Raw genomic sequence first — 16,417 nt, forward strand, 5'->3', positions numbered from 1 at the left:
ACCAGTTGTGTCCTCTGACCTGTGGTGTAAGTGTTGCACTTTGTACCACATTGTCATCAATGTTGATGTGCTGTGATTGTTATGTGTGTGTGCTGCATTTTTGGCGAGTTGGCCCTGCAGCTCTGATTTGGCGTCCCCTTATCCCTTTGAGTCGGTGTGCCTTTGACTTGTGTGCTTTTCGGGTGCTGTGATGTTTGCGACTTGGGTGATTGGTGCTCTTGCACATATTTTGTACTCTTGTGCATTGTTTGTCTGTAGATGTGTTTTTGACGTCATGGGTTGTAGGTGCACGTTGATGTGTCAGAGTGTGACCTGCTCCTTTACGGATGTGGTCCACACTCAGCCACCTCAAAGTCGTCTCCTGCACCATGTCATGTATTGTGACTGCATCCATGCTATCTGTCGTGCAGTGTCACTTGCATAGTCCATGTGGTTCACAGAGCCGCTGCTTTTCTGGATTCAGCACATGTGCATGGGTAGGTCGTGGTATTGGTGATATGGAGGGGGGCCCATTTGTGCACATTGTGGACGGGGGCCTACTTGGTGTTTCTATGTGTTCTGCAGTGTGCCAAGGGTATCAGGGACATGTTCCACACTCATTTTGGGTGTGCAATGTGCTGAACATGATTGTGCATGTGTGCCATTGTGCCCTTCTCCCTCTGCCCCCCCAGTCCCTGGTCGTTTCTCACCCTGTTGCTGGTGGGTCAGGTCATTTCGAGCTGTGTGCAGACTACCAACTCCTTGCACCGTCTCCGCACTTATGACTGTGGCCACCATTGCCTCCAGCTCATCCAGCTCCTCCTGTGGTTCAGGAGTCCCACCTCCAGTCGCCTTTGCTGCCTTCCTGTTGGCAGCGAGTTTCTCCTTGGTTTGTATGTGCACTTCATGCCAGTGCCTCTTGACCTTCTCCATTGACCTCATCGACACTCCGACTGCATTCACGTTGTGGACGATGGACTGCCATATTTCCGTTTGTGTTGCCAATGACGCAGTGGAGGTGACGAACAGTTGTTGGTTGTGTTCTGTCACCTCCGTGACGATGATACGGTCTTCCTGCGGACTGCACCCCGTCTTCCTCTTCTCCTTCCCCTCCCCAAGCACGGGGTTCCAGGCTGGCCCTCCGTGGGGCTTGTGTGGTTCGGGTTGTCCTCTGCACTCGGTCCAGGTGCATCCATGGTGCTACGCAGTTTGATTTGGTTTTGGTGAGTTTTTTTTTTAGCTTTTATAGTGCATTTTCCCGCATGAAGCATGGGAATTGCAGGCCTGTGGCTGGTTTTCGCTGATTTTTGTATCGCGCTTGGCCTCATCGCAGCTTTTTTTACATTCGTGTTTTGCATTTTTGCAGCGTCGCGTTGACTTTGTCGCAGACATTTGACGCGTTATCGTGGGCCTATCGCATGGTACCGCCGGCTTGGGAATACCGCGTTACCACAATGTTATTTTCCTGCGATGTGAAGAGTTGCGTTAAGCTATATTCACACGTTCATGAGAATTTACCCCTTTGATGATTGATTATCAAACAAACTGGAAGATAGATGACGTTCGTGTTGAGATTGTAAAATGTTACCACTATTTGGCTGTTAAAATGTCAGCTTGTCTTCGAATTGGGCATTAAAGCTTGAGTGTGCTTGACGGAGGGCAGCATAAAACAAGTTATGCATCCCATTGACATCCCCTTGCATTCGTGTATTTCAAGTATTTGAGCGCAACAAGGGCACAATTCTACTGCACGACTAGTTAAAATGAACTTGTTTTGTTAGTTCTGCAATTGATATAAACGAAGGTCCACCAACTTGACTCAATTTGAGTTTCTTATTTTTTAGGAATGATGTAAGTATCATTGTATTGCCTTTTTATTGAATAAATAATGACAACAGTAACAATAGCTTCAATTATCTGCTATTGTCAGCTCTTCTGCAGCGCCTGCTTACATGCCAGAGCTGTGTTTTTTTCACACAAAGAGGGATTCTTTCATAATATCTATTACCCCCAGGTCCCTCTTGTCCTCGTCCCATTCCTTAACAAGTGTAGATGACCATCTCCACGACAGAAAAAAAGAAAAGGAGCATGCTGGGATACCCAACCCACTCCCTCCCACTGGGATTACATAAGCGGTACCATCCCAGCATGCAGCCTGTTCTTTTTTTCTGTCTCCTGACAGATTGGCACGTGTTTGAACTTACCTGATGGATTCTTCGCTGGACGTCTCGTTGGGGTGGCTGGGCTGTCCTCGCCGTCCTCTTCCGCGTTCTCCTGGCCTGCCGGGCTTGCCAGGAGCCGTGTTGACTGCCGATCGGCCCTTTGTGCCTGGGGCGCTGTTCCTCCCGGTCTCTTCCGGGTTGCAGTGCACGTCTCCCTGTGGCTTTGCTGGTCTGGGGGACACGCTGCTGAGGCTGTTCGGTGGGTCCTGGGGCTCTGCTGGGCGATGCTCCTGGGTCCCCTGCTTGGTGTTTGTTGTCCTGCAGGCCTCCTCTTCTTCCTGCTGCCCCTGCTGCTCGGTTGGGTCGGTGCAGGGGCGGGCCTTGCTGTGGCCTCGGAGGCCGTTTTCAGCGGACTTCTCTGCCCGGCGCTGGGTCTGGTGCGCGCCTGGGCGGCTGTTAGGGGGCAGTGGGCTTGTGGTGTGCCCTTTTTGCCCCCTTGGTGAGTACCGCATAGCGGCCTCCTTTTTTTCTCCTTGCTGTTTTGGGGATGTGATGGCTGGCTCTCCTTCTGGGTGCTGCTTGGATTGGGGGTTGGGACTCCTGATGATGCGGGGGTTTGTGCCTGGGGACCCATGCATGCGGTGCGGGCGCTCTTCTGCTGGGCTGCTTCACCGCTTCTGCACCTGCGTCTCCTCTGGCCGTCCTTCCTGTGTGCGCCTCTTCTTGTCTGTGGGCGAGGTTGTGGCGTGAAGCTGGGGCTACCAACTTCCGTGCCTGTGCCTGCTGGTTTGCCCTTGGCATCCTCTCCGCATCCTGTGTTTCCGGGCTTGATCCCATGTGTGCTGTACCTCATGTTTGTGTCATTGCATTGGTCATTTTCAGCTGGGTTGCGCTTCCCTTGCGGCGTCGTGTGCTGCTGTTTGTGGCTTGGCTGGTTTGGGGATTGGGCTGTTTGACGGGGTCTACGCTGCAGCCTACGTTCCTGTGGCTTTGGTGCTCGCGCTTGTGGTTTCCCTATCTGCTGCGGTATCTCTGTTCCTTTTCGCCTGGGTTTTCCGGGTTCGGTTGGCTTCTGCTTTCCGTGGGATTCGCTTGCAGCCCTGGGTGGTGTCTCTTCCTCGTGCCCTCTTTGGGTGTTTGGGTTGCTGCCTGCTTGGCCTTCTGGTCGCTGCCGCTCTGTGCGCCTGGGCCTCTGGGTGGTGCCGGGGTTTGTACCCGGGGCCTCCTGATTGCGTTTCTTGCCCCCTTTTCTTTGCGCTGGGCTCCGCTGGTCTCCCTGGGCCTTCCCGTCTGGGTTTCTTGCTTCCTTTCGGGTGCTGTTAGATCCAGTTGTCCTCAGGTCTCTTCCGGTGCTGGTGGTTTCCTGTCTCTGCTGGCTCCTGTTCCTGCGTGCTGGCCCTCTGTACTTTGCTGGTTGCGTGTGGTGTGGGTCTGCTTGCTGTCTCGGTCCGGGGCCCTTGGTGTCTCTGGCCTGGTTCTCTGCCTCCTGTGCCCCCTGCTCCCGGGTCCTGGTGGTCCTTCGGCTTTTTCTGCTGCCTAAGGCGTTGGCTCCCGTGCCTTCGCTGTCCTGTCTTGGGCCATGGTTTCCCCTAGGTCGCTTCCTTTTTTTGGGGGTTTTGCCTAGGGGGGTTGATGGGGTCCTTCGGGGCTTCCTTCGTGGGTTGGTGCGTGCCTGTTTGGGGGCCTGCCTGCCTGCGGTTTTTTGCTGTTGGGTGTTTCTTGTGTCCTTCTGGGTGCTTTTGCTTGCCCCTCGCTTGCGGTGTCTGCCTTCTGTGGGTTCGCTGGGTCCTCCCCCTAGTTTTCCGGGGGGGGGGGGGCTGTTGTGTCCTTCCTCGAATTCTGGTGGACCCTTGACCTTGTTGGCCTGTTGGCTCTGGGGCAGTGCTGGTCGGGGCCCTGGTGGCTTCTAGCTGGTGTTGGGTGTTGGCTTGTTGGGCTTGTCTTCTCGCCTGCCGCTCTTTTTGCCTCCTGTGGTGGCTGGGTGTCGTTGGTCTTCCTTGGCCTCTGCCATGGGTGGCCCCTTGTTCTTCAGGTGCCCGGCTCCTGTGCCATGCCCTGCCTGCTGTGCCCTTCCCCTGCTTGTGTTTGTTGGGTGTCGGCCTCCTCTGGTGCGTGGGCTGCTTTGTTGCTTCCCGCTCCTCTCGTTCCGCTTTCGGGTTGCGGTGGGCTTGCCTAGGGTCTGGGGCTCCGTTTTTTTCCCCTTGGGGGCCTGTCATTGGGCCTGTACTCCCACGCAGGCTGTTTGCGGCCTGTGGCGTCTGTGACCCTTGCTCTCTTGTTGGCTCTGGGGTGTTCCTTCTCCCCTTGTTTGGCTCCGTTCCTGCTCCCCTGTTGGGTGGTGCGCCTTTGGCTTCTCTGGGCTCCTCTCCTTTTGGTGCCAGGGTTGTTCCAGTGTGCTCTTGGGTCCTGGGCTCTGCTTCTGTTGGGTTTGCCCTTGCGGTCCCTGTGTTTGGCCTCCCATTCACATGTGCGTTTGGGTTGCTGGTACACCTCTGGGCTTGGTTGTGTCTGGCTTTGTGCTGTTGGGCCCTTGTTTGCTTGGGGTCCCCTTTGGTCCCTGCTTGGGTCCTTTCCTGGGCGCTCCTTCTCTTGGGCTTTGTTGCGGTCCTGGGCTGGTCTTCGGTCCTTTCCTGTGCCGTTCGTTTCGGCTGGCTGTGGCCCTGGGTCCGTGGTGTGGGCTGCTGGGCTCCCTCCCTCTGCTTCTTCGCTCTCTGGATGGCCTGGCTGTGATTGGATGCGGTGCCTTTCCCTGTGCCCCTTCTTGTTTGGGGGTTCTTTTTGCCTCTCCATCCGGGTCCTGGTGGCGCTGTGTTCTGTGCCTCCTGGCTGGTTTGCCTGCTGGTTTTCCGGCTGGCTTCTTGGGGGTTGGGCTGTTGGCCTCCTTGTTGGTCTTTCCTGTTTTGCCCTTCTGCCTCTTGGGATTCGCCTTCGGTGGTTCCTTGGTGTCCTCCTTTCTAATCCTGCCAGTTGGTCTGCTCTTGGTTGGTGTTGTTTCCTCCTTTACGGTTCCGGGGTGTTGGTATCCCAGGTTCCGTGTTGGGCCTCTGTTGTTGTCTTTTTGATGCCCTGGTTTTTTGCCGGGTCTGCTTCGGGTTGGGCTTCTTTGCTCTCCCTGGCCTCCGTTGGGCGGGTTGCTGGGCTTCTTGTCCCGGAGTCTCCTGCTTTGGGGATGTGCCTTGGGCCTAGCCTTTTCTTGTCGCCCGGGTTCTTTACCCGGTGGGGTGGCCTTTTGGTTCATGCGGCTCTTCGTTGTCTCGGCTGGGGTTGGCCATTGGTCGTTCCTGCCCTGTGGCCTGGTCCTTTTGTGGGTTTCTGGCCTTCGGGTTCCCTGTTGCTGCTGTTGTCATTGGGGGGGGGGGGGGGACTTGCTTGGATTCCCTGCCCCCTTCTCTTTCCTGGCTGTTCCTTTGGCTGGTTTCCTGTTTTCTTGTCTGGTTCTGCCCTCTTTCGTCTTTGCGATTCTGCTGTTGGCTTCCCCTGGTGTGTTGGGGTGGTTTGGTGGTTGGTCATGTCTTGCCTTGTTTTGTTCCTTCCTGGGCCTTTGGCCCTGCCGCCCTGTGCGGTCTGTTTTCCTCTGCTCTTGGCCGCTGGGCTGGGTTGGCCTGTTTGGTTCCTGGTTGGGTGGCCGCCTGGTGGTGCCTGGTTCTGTGGGCTTCGCCCTTGGGGGGGGTCTCTCCCTGGTCAGTTGCCCTTTTCTGGCTCCGTTTCCCCGTTGGGGCACGCCCCCTTCCCCTGGCCTTCCTTTCGTCGTTCTTGGGGGGGGGGGCTTGGTTTTGCCCCTCTGGTTGCTCCCTTGGGGCTTGGTTCTGTGTGTGTGGCCCCTTCTGGCTTGCCTGGGGGGGTTCTTGTGTTTTTTCTCTGGTCGTCCCCTGCTGGATTTGGGGTGTCGGCTCTGTCCGCTTGGTTGGGGGCATGCTTGGTTGTGTGCTCCTGCCTGCGTTTTTTCTCCTTCTAGTGGGCTCCTTTTGCTCCTGTGTGGTGCCGTTTTTCGGTCTGGTGCCCTTGGCGTTGGTGGGGTTCCGGAAGGCCAGTTTCTCTGCTTTGGTATTCTCCACTTGTTAAGGAATGGGACGAGGACAGAGGGGACCTGGGGGTAATGTCCTATTACTTACCGGTAATCTTCATTACTCCTGGTCCCGTTGTCCTCGTCCCATTCCTTACATCCCTCCCTCCCTCCCTGGCGGCCGGCCTTCCGGTTGTTGGTTTGGTGTTTTCAGGCTGCATGCTGGGATGGTACCGCTTATGTACTCCCAGTGGGAGGGAGTGGGTTGGGTATCCCAGCATGCTCCTTTTCTTTTTTTCTGTCGTGGAGATGGTCATCTTCACTTGTAAATGAATAGGACGAGGACAACGGGACCAGGAGTAATGAAGATTACCGGTAAGTAATAGGACATTAATCATTGAGATGCGGGTGGGAGATCAGGTAGCACATTCTTCTGCTCTGATTGTTACCTCGGCCATGGGAGCAGCAGTATGCCACTAGGGGCAAGTCTTCCTGGTGCCTAACTGTTGTGACTGCTATCTGCACACCAGACCCTGTCTTTATGTGCCCTAGTGACAACTTTCACACCTTTCTTTCATGTGTTTTTCAACCTTTAAGAGTTATTCAGGCCCTTCCTGGTTAGACTCTCCACTCCACTACTCTTCTGCCAGGGCTGGTGTAATAGTTTTTCTCCCTCTTCACACAAGATGTCAGTCTGCTCGAACTATAGCACCCGTGTTTGGCCTCACTCTCAGTAGGAGAGAAAGGCCAGCTGGAGGCCAGCAGACCAAAGAAAAGAGAAACAAAACAAGAAAAAACAAGCACTGGCAAAGCCGATAGGTTTCGCCAATGCGAAATATTGTAGCTTTGGCAATGTTTTTTAGACATGCTGTTGCACAGCAGCAATCACACTGCTGTCCAAAGTGGCAGAAAAGAATAGGGCTATGACACTGACGACACTGGCTATTATTTTCTTTCCGCCAAGCTGCACAGTAGCCAACACTGCTGTGCAACATGTCTAAACAACATTAACAAAGCCAATAGTTTTCGCAGAGACGAAACCTAATGGCTTTGCCAATGCCTGTTTTTATTCTATTGACACCAAAGGTTTTCTCTTGAATGCCACTTGTTGCACAAGAACGGTGGTGATTAGATGTTTTAGAGGTTTCTATCTTTATCCAATGGGTAAACGAGAGACTTTCCTTGAAATGCTTCTGTATCTTACATGTTCTCAGACTCAGTTGGAGAGTGCTTTGTTTGGATACGTTTTCTGAATAAAGTAAAAAATTTCTTTCCTGATATACAGCAGCAGACTGTGCAATAATCTCATTTTACTCTCCCAATGGAGCTGTATATTTAAGAATGAGGAAAGGGATCAGATATGTACATTGAATTCATATTTGTCTCATAAATCCAAATATTAGTCGAAACTCCATTTCGTTTCAACTAGTATAACCTTAGAAGTGCCTTGAAGCCTGCTCTTGATGTTCAATTGCTTCTTTCCCCCTTATTTACCATTTATTTGGCGCGAAATATCTGAGTATAAATGAGGGTGGGACGACTGAGATGGTTTGCAACATTACAAGCAGTGGTAAAATTAGTCATACTATGATTAAGGAAGACATTGAGGATATGCACACAAGATACATACCTAAAGGATATTTTTGATATGGAAACCGATGAAAAAGTGATATATAAAATGAACTACCAAAAATCTAAATTTGATCTCACTAAAGGATCAAAGGGGCATAACAACAACAACCGGCGATAATTATCGCTAAGCGCACTTAGCGCTAGGATAATTATCGCCGGCTAGCGTGGATTTTTATCACTGAGATAGCGTGCTATTAGCAACGCTTATCTCAAAAGCGATAAAAATCCTAGCGCTAACTGCCTAACGTGAGATTATCGCTGGAAACCCAGCAATAATCTCACGAAATGTGGCGTTAGCTTGCTTATAGGGCCCCACAAACTTAGCCATGATATCCACCCTCCATAGGATATCATGGCTAAGTCAGTCCTGAAGCAGGCGTAAGGAAAGTAGCAATAACAGGGGTTATCGCTACTTTTCCTGCCGCTATGCTTCATAGCGTGGGGCTTGATGATAGGAGAAATGTCGCTTAGCGACATTTCTCCTGTCATGTTAGGTCAGGAACGCCCACTTTGCATCTCATTAGAGATGCAAAGCTGGGCGTTAAGATTTCGTACGCTAAAGCAAGGTTTCCCGCGTTAGCGTGACCTTGCTAATTAGGCGATAAAATTATCGCCGCTTTTCGGCTGAAAACGGCTGCAAAAGCGGCGATAATTTTCTATTGCCTCGTTGCTGATATGCCCCAAAATGTGGATGGAAGATGCAGAAAATGGAGCAAACTAAGGGGCATATTAACAAGCCAGGCGATAAAATTATCGCCGCTTTAGCGGCAGAAAACTGCCGCTAAAACGGCGATATGGGCTTGATAATATGCTCTATGGAATTCCTATTGAAGCCCATGTTAGATGTGAAGGACATCTAACCTGGGCTTCAATTGGAATTCCAAAGATCATATTATCAAGCCCATTATCGCCGTTTTAGCGGCAGTTTTCTGCCGCTAAAGCGGCGATAATTTTATCGCCTGGCTTGTTAATATGCCCCATAATGAGGTGGGGAGGGTAGAAATGGAGAAAGGGTAGGTAGAAATGATGGAGACGATGATTATGTTTAATACTGGATTAAATTGAGCACTAGACTTTTATAACATGTATGTACTTTTATGACAAAACTATATACTATGTTTTGTTTCAGTAATTAATTGCAATACAAAGTCAAGAGTCAGATATGTTTTTATAAGAAATAATACATGCATCACAGACACAAATGATAGCTAGGTTTAAATCCATTCTTATGCCACGTGTGACCATAAAAGGTTTATTTAAGCTCCTTACTGTTTTCATCCCCCCAGCATAATGAGTCCAAGAAAGTTTCCATCAGACCTTTGGTCATATTTCCAGAAATAATACATCGAAAAGTTGCATCTTTTTTATTTAGCTCAAACACTGAGTTGAGTTTAGCAATTAGGAATGATTTGCTTTTTAACTGAATGATATGCCTACTCTGATTTATATTCTGAAATATTAAAAAATGTAAAATATATTGGATTTGATTGCATTAGTGGGAAATATTTTACTCTGCATCTAATGTGTAGCCAATATTGGTGTGTGTCATATGTATCAGTGGCAATAAACCGAACCACTGGACAAAAGTGAGTAAGAGAAGACAATACCGAACAAATGAAATAAACATTGCACTATATATTAATTTTTTTAATGTATACATACCATATGCACATTTCTGGCATCCATTTTTAGATTTGATCTCGGGTTCTCTGGTTCTTGTAAGATGTCATTAGACTCCTCTTGTTTTTGAGAAAAACTGGAAAATCATTGAATAAATAATTCAGAAAGAGAACACAATAGATAAAACATCTGACATACAATACATTTTTAGGCCTTAGTTTTAACAGTGCAGCTCATATACAGACCTATAGTTAACAAGCATTTGCAATGCAATAGGTCTCGCCTTTGTAAGAGTTTGAGCTATTGGCATTGTAAATGACAATGTCTTTTATGTATGTTTTGGTTTTTGAAACATAAATAAAACACAGTCATTTACAATGCTTATATCTTAAACTCGCGTAAATGCGAGACCTGTTGCATTGCAAATGCTTGTTTGTTAAGAACTCCAAGAGAGTGCATGGTTTTTTTACAGCTGTCTCTCTCATGTTCCTCTTTCCACCCATGTGTTTCTCCCCTAGGCTTCCCTCCTTCATTAGCTGTTCAAGCTTCCTCCCCACCCGCCCACCTTCCATTGCAGTTCTTGCTTTCCCTTGTCCGTTTACTGCCTCATCCAGCCTGCCCACCCTCATTTGTCCAATTTCCCATCCCCAACCACTCTTGCTTGTGTGCTTGCCCCTCCCTTGTCCATGTGCTTCCAGCCAACCCATCATACATTGTCCTTGTGTTTCCCTAAGCTCTCCTTTGTCTGTACGCTTCTACGCCCGCCACCCTCACGGTTGTCCATGTGCTTCCCTATTGTTGTCTCTCGCTTGTTCTTCTTTCCCACTGCTTCGTCCCCTGCACACTACCCACCCCAACCTACTTCCCCATTTGTTTTTTGTTTTAAACGGATTCGCGCTATATCAAACAATCGCATTTTGCACAACTTTTTTATTTAATAATCCATCCCTGATTATTAAATAAAAAGAAAAAGTGCTGATCTCATTTTGAAGGTGTGCACATGCATGCTGGAGCACGCTCACAAAATGATGCGACAGACACAACTTAGCATTTTCATGCACGCTGTACACCAGCTGTACAGCATGACTAAAAATCATTACCAAAGCCAACAGGTGAGAGCTACTGGCTATGCCAATGCTCCTTATCAGTGACGGATCTGGTGCATCTTCTATTCATTTTGTTTTTTAGTCTCTGTGTATCGCCCTCTATAATACCAAGAAGTTTTTTCTACAAGCACTCATTAAGTACACTTACTAAAACAAAGTATGGTGTGACCTGTGAGGGACCAACTTCAGAGATCTCAACTATGTCAGGCAGAGGTAGTTCCATCAAATACTATATATTCCATTGCAATGGGGTACCTGCAGTTCTGCTACTTTCTTTAATGGAAAGTACTGCAAGGATCTGAATACGAAGGGAAATAAAATAATTCAAGCCTGGCGACCTTGGCATTGCGCCAGGCTTGCGGTTGAATCGCTTGCAATAAAGTCCAATATAGGAGTCGTGCACATCAAACACTGGCACGCTGCAAACAGATAAACGTCATGAATATGCCACAAACAGACCTGTTTTTCTTGTTACAAAATATGTGTTTTCACTGCTCTTGAGGTCACTTACTGCTGATTCACTATGATGGTTAGGTAACTACTTTTACTGTTATGTCCCTGATGGTATGAACTGTTATTTTCTTCTTGTTTTCTGGTTTTATAATGTTTGTTAACCAGAACTCCCTTCCTGCTCTCTTGTAAAGCACTCGAATGCCTTTGGGCCAAGTATACGCCATATAAAAATGCAATAAATTAAACATGCATCGTGAAAACTTGGCAGCTATGCAACCTTTGTCCTATAAGAAGGAGGAGGGGCTGTGAGTAGAAAAGGTGTAAGAGAGCTCCATGGAAGTCAGTTTAGAGGAGCAGAAGGGTTTCCACTTGGCTTCAGCCTCCAGACCAACACAACATAATACCCGTCATAGGATTACTTTTGAGGGTCTGATGCATTCTGGGCTTGTAGTACTGGCTTCTTTCCCCTTAACACACACAAGGATGCGTTTTAAAAGGAAATACCAGCACTAGAGTCACGGTGTCCTAAAGACGGGGAGTTATGGGTCTGTACAGGGTGCTAATAAGATTGCAAAGGGTGTGGGGGTGTTACCATGCCCATCTGTGGAATACTCGGCGCTCTGCAAGGATGGGAGCCTCAGGGAGCTAGAACGAGGACCTCTAACACCACGGTCTGTGTAGTTAGCGTTGGGGAGGGTGCGGGGGTGTCTTCTCGGCTCTTACCCATCATCATGCCGCGGACCGGGTCTCGATGTCTCGCTGTGCTGTAGGGTCCATGAGATGCCAGTGCCGTGCCTCCACCTAGACGTCTCCCTAGGGCGGGCGCCATCTGCAGAAAATGGACGGCACTGCAACGCCCCCTCTAGTGACTCAAAGTATGAGGGGTGAACGGCCGAGCGCCATCTGCAGAGGTTTTACTCGATAACAACAAAAACCAAGCGGACGCCATGACATATTTTCTTGGCTTTTTCTGCCGAGCCACTTGGACGGTCTCGGCTGCGAAAAGGTTTCTTATCTTTATGGGGCCATGTGTTTGGCCCCATAAAGATAAGAAACCTTTTGCGACGAACTTAAAGCAGGCCAGGCCGTCCAAATGGGATGGCTCAGAAAGCCAAGCAAATACGTCACCGGCATCTCTTTTCCAATAGTTGCCACCGTTTAGCATAAACGGTGACGCCAGCCAATGGAAAAGAGGGGCGGGGCTTAATGCCCCTTACAGAAAATACCACATCTCATTAAATCTCGACAGCGAGACTGCGCTTGCGCGCAGCCTACGCCAGGCGAGACCTAAAAATATATATGGAGTAGACTTTTTCTCCTCTTTCAGCTATTGGTTTGAAATTTTGTCAATCACATCTTTACTCAGCCCGGTGGAGTATTTGTTTCTTATTTAATGTAAGCTGGCTTTTTGGCTTCAACATTCAATCTTCACCACGGGAGCAACTAGATCCGAACTTCAGGGGTACTAGTACTAAACAGTGTTGGTGAGGCTACCATTTGGCACACTTGGGGATGAGACAGTATTAGAATATATGTTTGAAAAGCCAATAGGTCTGAGGTTAATGTGCTAACACATGGAAAAGGCATATCTCCTTGCTTGATCTTACGTGCAGTAGTTCATTAAAGCCAGATCTTTTGTCTTTGCCAATGCATTTCCCTGAGACACCAAGCATTGCTGGAGTTCACCAAGTGTCCACCAGACCTGCGAGTATCAGATGTCTGAAAGATGGTTGGTACATGTCAGAAATGAAAGCACTGAAGGGTTACTGGAAAAGTGTCTTTTCTGATTAAAAGTAGTATGAACTGCATAAAGATAACATGGTTCCAGGAAACAATAACGTGTGTGACAGAATTTTCCAACGTGCTCAATATAGTGCTCCCACAGAAATTGAGAAGTGGACTTGAGGTGTGAAGAATAAACCGGGATAAAGGAAATCGTGGTTACTTCTATGTGGCTGTCACAGAATTAGGTGGGCTCACCACCTGCTCAAAAGGAAGGGGTATCTACAGAGAATAATAAGCTTGGTACTTGTTCACAATATAAAATCATGCATGTGTTAGTATTTCTACAGCATGGACTTAACCCAAGAGCAACAGAGTGTTGCCCAGTAAGAGAGGTGATGGAAAATGATGCAAGACTGTATTCATCAAGTGATGGCTTATATCGTTTTGTTAAATGCACTTATACTAGAATCTCACACATTTAAATTATAGGCACATTGACATTTTCAGTCAATGCCAAGCTGGTTTTAAATCAAGGTCCTCAGATTGACAACGTAGCTACTAGACCACATCTCCTTCCTTATTTGGTGTACTAGAATATTCAAAAAAAGCCTCTAATATTCAATTGCACCACTCCTTGTGAACACTCATGTTCTGTTGATGATTTACCTTAGCCATTAGGCCGCAGTCATCATGCTGTCTAGTGAGTGGACTGAATGCAAATTATTTTGATATCTATGTTTTTGGATGGGTAGCAGCTAAATGCTAAATCCAATGCTAAAAACAGCATTGGATATAAATGTCATGACAAACGATAGGCAGTCTGCAACCACAGGATGGAGCTGTAAAGGGCAACAAGACTAGAACAACATGGCTGATGGTAATTGACCACATTTCTACAACATCAAAGAATGTGCAACCATACACCCCAGTAATGACCTATTGACTGTAGCACAGCCAAATAGACCCTCAAACCGATTGACCACAGCGTAGTCATGGAGACCCCAAAGTAATGGGAAAGGAATAGATGAGGGTGACGGGAGGATAGAAGAACATGAAAAAATCCCCACACTGGAAGGACCAGGGTGGGGGAACGTGGAAGGATAAATACCTTCACCACCCAAGGATGAGAATGGGTGTGGAAACAACTGATAAGCAGAATGAGACATCCTGCCCGAAAGCAGGTGATGAAGACCACCCTGCAGGAAGACCAAGGCCATCTGTAAGGAAGCAAGTGGGTAGAAACCAGCCTGGTAAGGTCTTTGCAGAACGGGGAGGCTGGGTGGGCGTTAAGGAATCTGCAGCTAGACTGTGTCTCTACCAGATACTTCGTTACCGAAGGTAAGCAACTCGTTCATCCGATAGAGACATCTAGCCGAAGACTCCTTAACTTAGAATAGATACCAAAGCTATACCCCATTGGAGGAGGTTCTGCGATTGAAACCCACCAAGTTCCAAAGAGAACTAATTCGCCAATAATATTGACTAAAGCATGGTGGGGACCGCAACGACAGTTTGGCTGACACCAGACCCACTAAGCTCAGGATGGAGGTATGAGCAAGGGGAGCAAAGGGACCACAAACCTTCAGAGGATGGCACAAGACCTCTTTCGTCCAGACAGGGGCGAAATCAAAGCGCAGAATCAGAATGGTCAGTGCATAATGGAAGAATGCCACAAACGTCCACAAAGGAAGTGAAATTGAGCACAGGATCCCATGGATCCTCAAGAGGCAAAGTCCCAGAGAAGGGACAAAAAGAGTATGACAGAGTCAAGCATACAACTGAGCATGCACAACAGTGGATGCTAAAATTGACATGGCAGGGGACAATGTCACGATGCTGAGATAGACAGAACCATGACTACCAGGAGACACCTGTATTTGGCTGACAGGAATACACATAACCACATCACACAAATGCAAAAGCCCAATGAAATGGAACAGCGACACCACATGCACGTCGCCGAGAAGACTGGTGCATCACGAGGTAGTCAACAGGCCAACGATACCCAGGGGTACAATAGCTAAGGACACCGGCAAGGCCAGGCACATAGAAAAAGTTATCTCCCATGAGAGAGAGAGAGAGAGAGAGAGAGAGAGACGGAATCTGGGGCAGAAATCCTGGAACAGCAGCAGGTAAAACGTTGTGTGTCCCCCTCATGACAGAATACATATATAGACATATAGATATATATGAAAAAGTCATGAACAATGAAAGACAAAGGGATACCCTACCAATGGCACCGATGTAAAGCATCGCAGGACGTATCTTGGAAGCAGTGCAGGATATAACAATGTCAAGACACTGAAAAGACGACACCATCCTCTCCACCAGGGAAGGAAACCTGGTCTCACGCATGACAGGCAGGGGTAATGACCATCACATAAATGAGGAATAAGTCTGAAAGACACAAACATAGTGTGTCTGAAAGAATGTGTACATAACCATATACAGGGACTGCATGATGCCAGAGAGTATCCTAGGCAGAATACGTCCACTTAAAACAGGAGCAGGAGCCAGGAGCGGAAGTACCTGAGCTCTGCGCAGCAATGAATAGGAGGACTTGAGGTAAGGGCACAAGGCAACACGCAGCAGAGACGTGTTGGGCGTAGACTTCACTGCCCATAGGCAAAAATCCCGACAGGTTCTGAGCCATGAGAGAAGACCTAATCCCTTCCCAACACCAGGGAAGAAGATTAGACAATGCCACAAGAATAGGACGAGGCCAAGACAGTGGAGCAAGGGATACCACGCCACTCCGTGACAGCGCACACACCCAGTGTGTACTCACATGTCGTGTCAGCATAGAACACAGACAGAAACTGTTCCAGAGCGGAACAGAACAATAGGCCCACAAAGGACACATGCTTACGTTTAAGATAGCCAATGTAGCCCAAAAACCTAGCAAAAGCTGAAGGAATAGCCAAAGGCAATACAAGGGGAATGTGAACATGCTGGGGTGAGCCGGGTGTGGTAGAAACCCAACAATACTCTGGAGAAGGCTACATCCAGAGAGGAAGGAGAGTGGCACGGATCAACTTTAGGCTAAAACACAGAAGCTCCAGGAGAGAGCCACACCAAACCTGTGGATCCCCCCAGAGGAGCCATCTACATCAGTAGGAAGAGAGGAAGCAACATTGCCTGCATTTTTGACTGACGACTCACACCCAGTGCAACACCAGGATCTGAACACAGAACCTTTGGAGTAAGAGTCTGAGACCACAACCACTAGGCCATGGTGACTCATCGCAACAAAGTAAGAAGTCCACAGTATAATTAATTGGACATGTCCCCAGAAAGACAGAAAATATATAAAGAAGACTTTGCGGGAGCCTTCAACATTTCCTGGGCAAGTAGGAACACCTATACAACAGCCAACGAATACCCCACATAAGGTATGTCACATCCCTATAAAAGGCAAGGGACACCTCTTGAGACAAGCTCGAGGACAGAGGGCTCAAAAAAGAAATGCAGAAAACAGCTAGCCTGGCTGTACCAAACTAAGGGAAAAACGGCTGATTAGCCGCACAAACCGTCTGGGAAATAACACTGTAAACCCATAGACAGATACCAGAAAAGCAGTGACAATATTGCAACTAAATTAAAGAGCCGCAATAAGGACTATAAACTTTGGAAGTCATGGGAGCCCAGACAAGAGGCGCTGGACCACAGAGTCAGCATGACTGTCAAAGAGATTGAGCCCATCAAAGAGGAGATCCATGAGACGCTCCTGAACATTT

General features: G+C 48.4%; 1 protein-coding gene across 1 annotated transcript in view; it reads right to left on the reverse strand.

Moving 5' to 3' along the window:
• Positions 1-16,417, reverse strand: part of HFM1 (helicase for meiosis 1) — a 3,754,865-nt gene that overhangs the window by 80,150 nt on the left and 3,658,298 nt on the right. Inside the window, exon 36 of the mRNA XM_085599940.1 lies at positions 9,439-9,532. Coding sequence (XP_085456066.1) covers positions 9,439-9,532 — 94 coding nt within the window. The remainder of the gene's footprint in view (positions 1-9,438; positions 9,533-16,417) is intronic.

The sequence above is a fragment of the Triturus cristatus genome, chromosome 4_2 (assembly GCF_964204655.1).
Source record: "Triturus cristatus chromosome 4_2, aTriCri1.1, whole genome shotgun sequence".
Classification (NCBI taxonomy): Eukaryota; Metazoa; Chordata; class Amphibia; order Caudata; family Salamandridae; genus Triturus; species Triturus cristatus.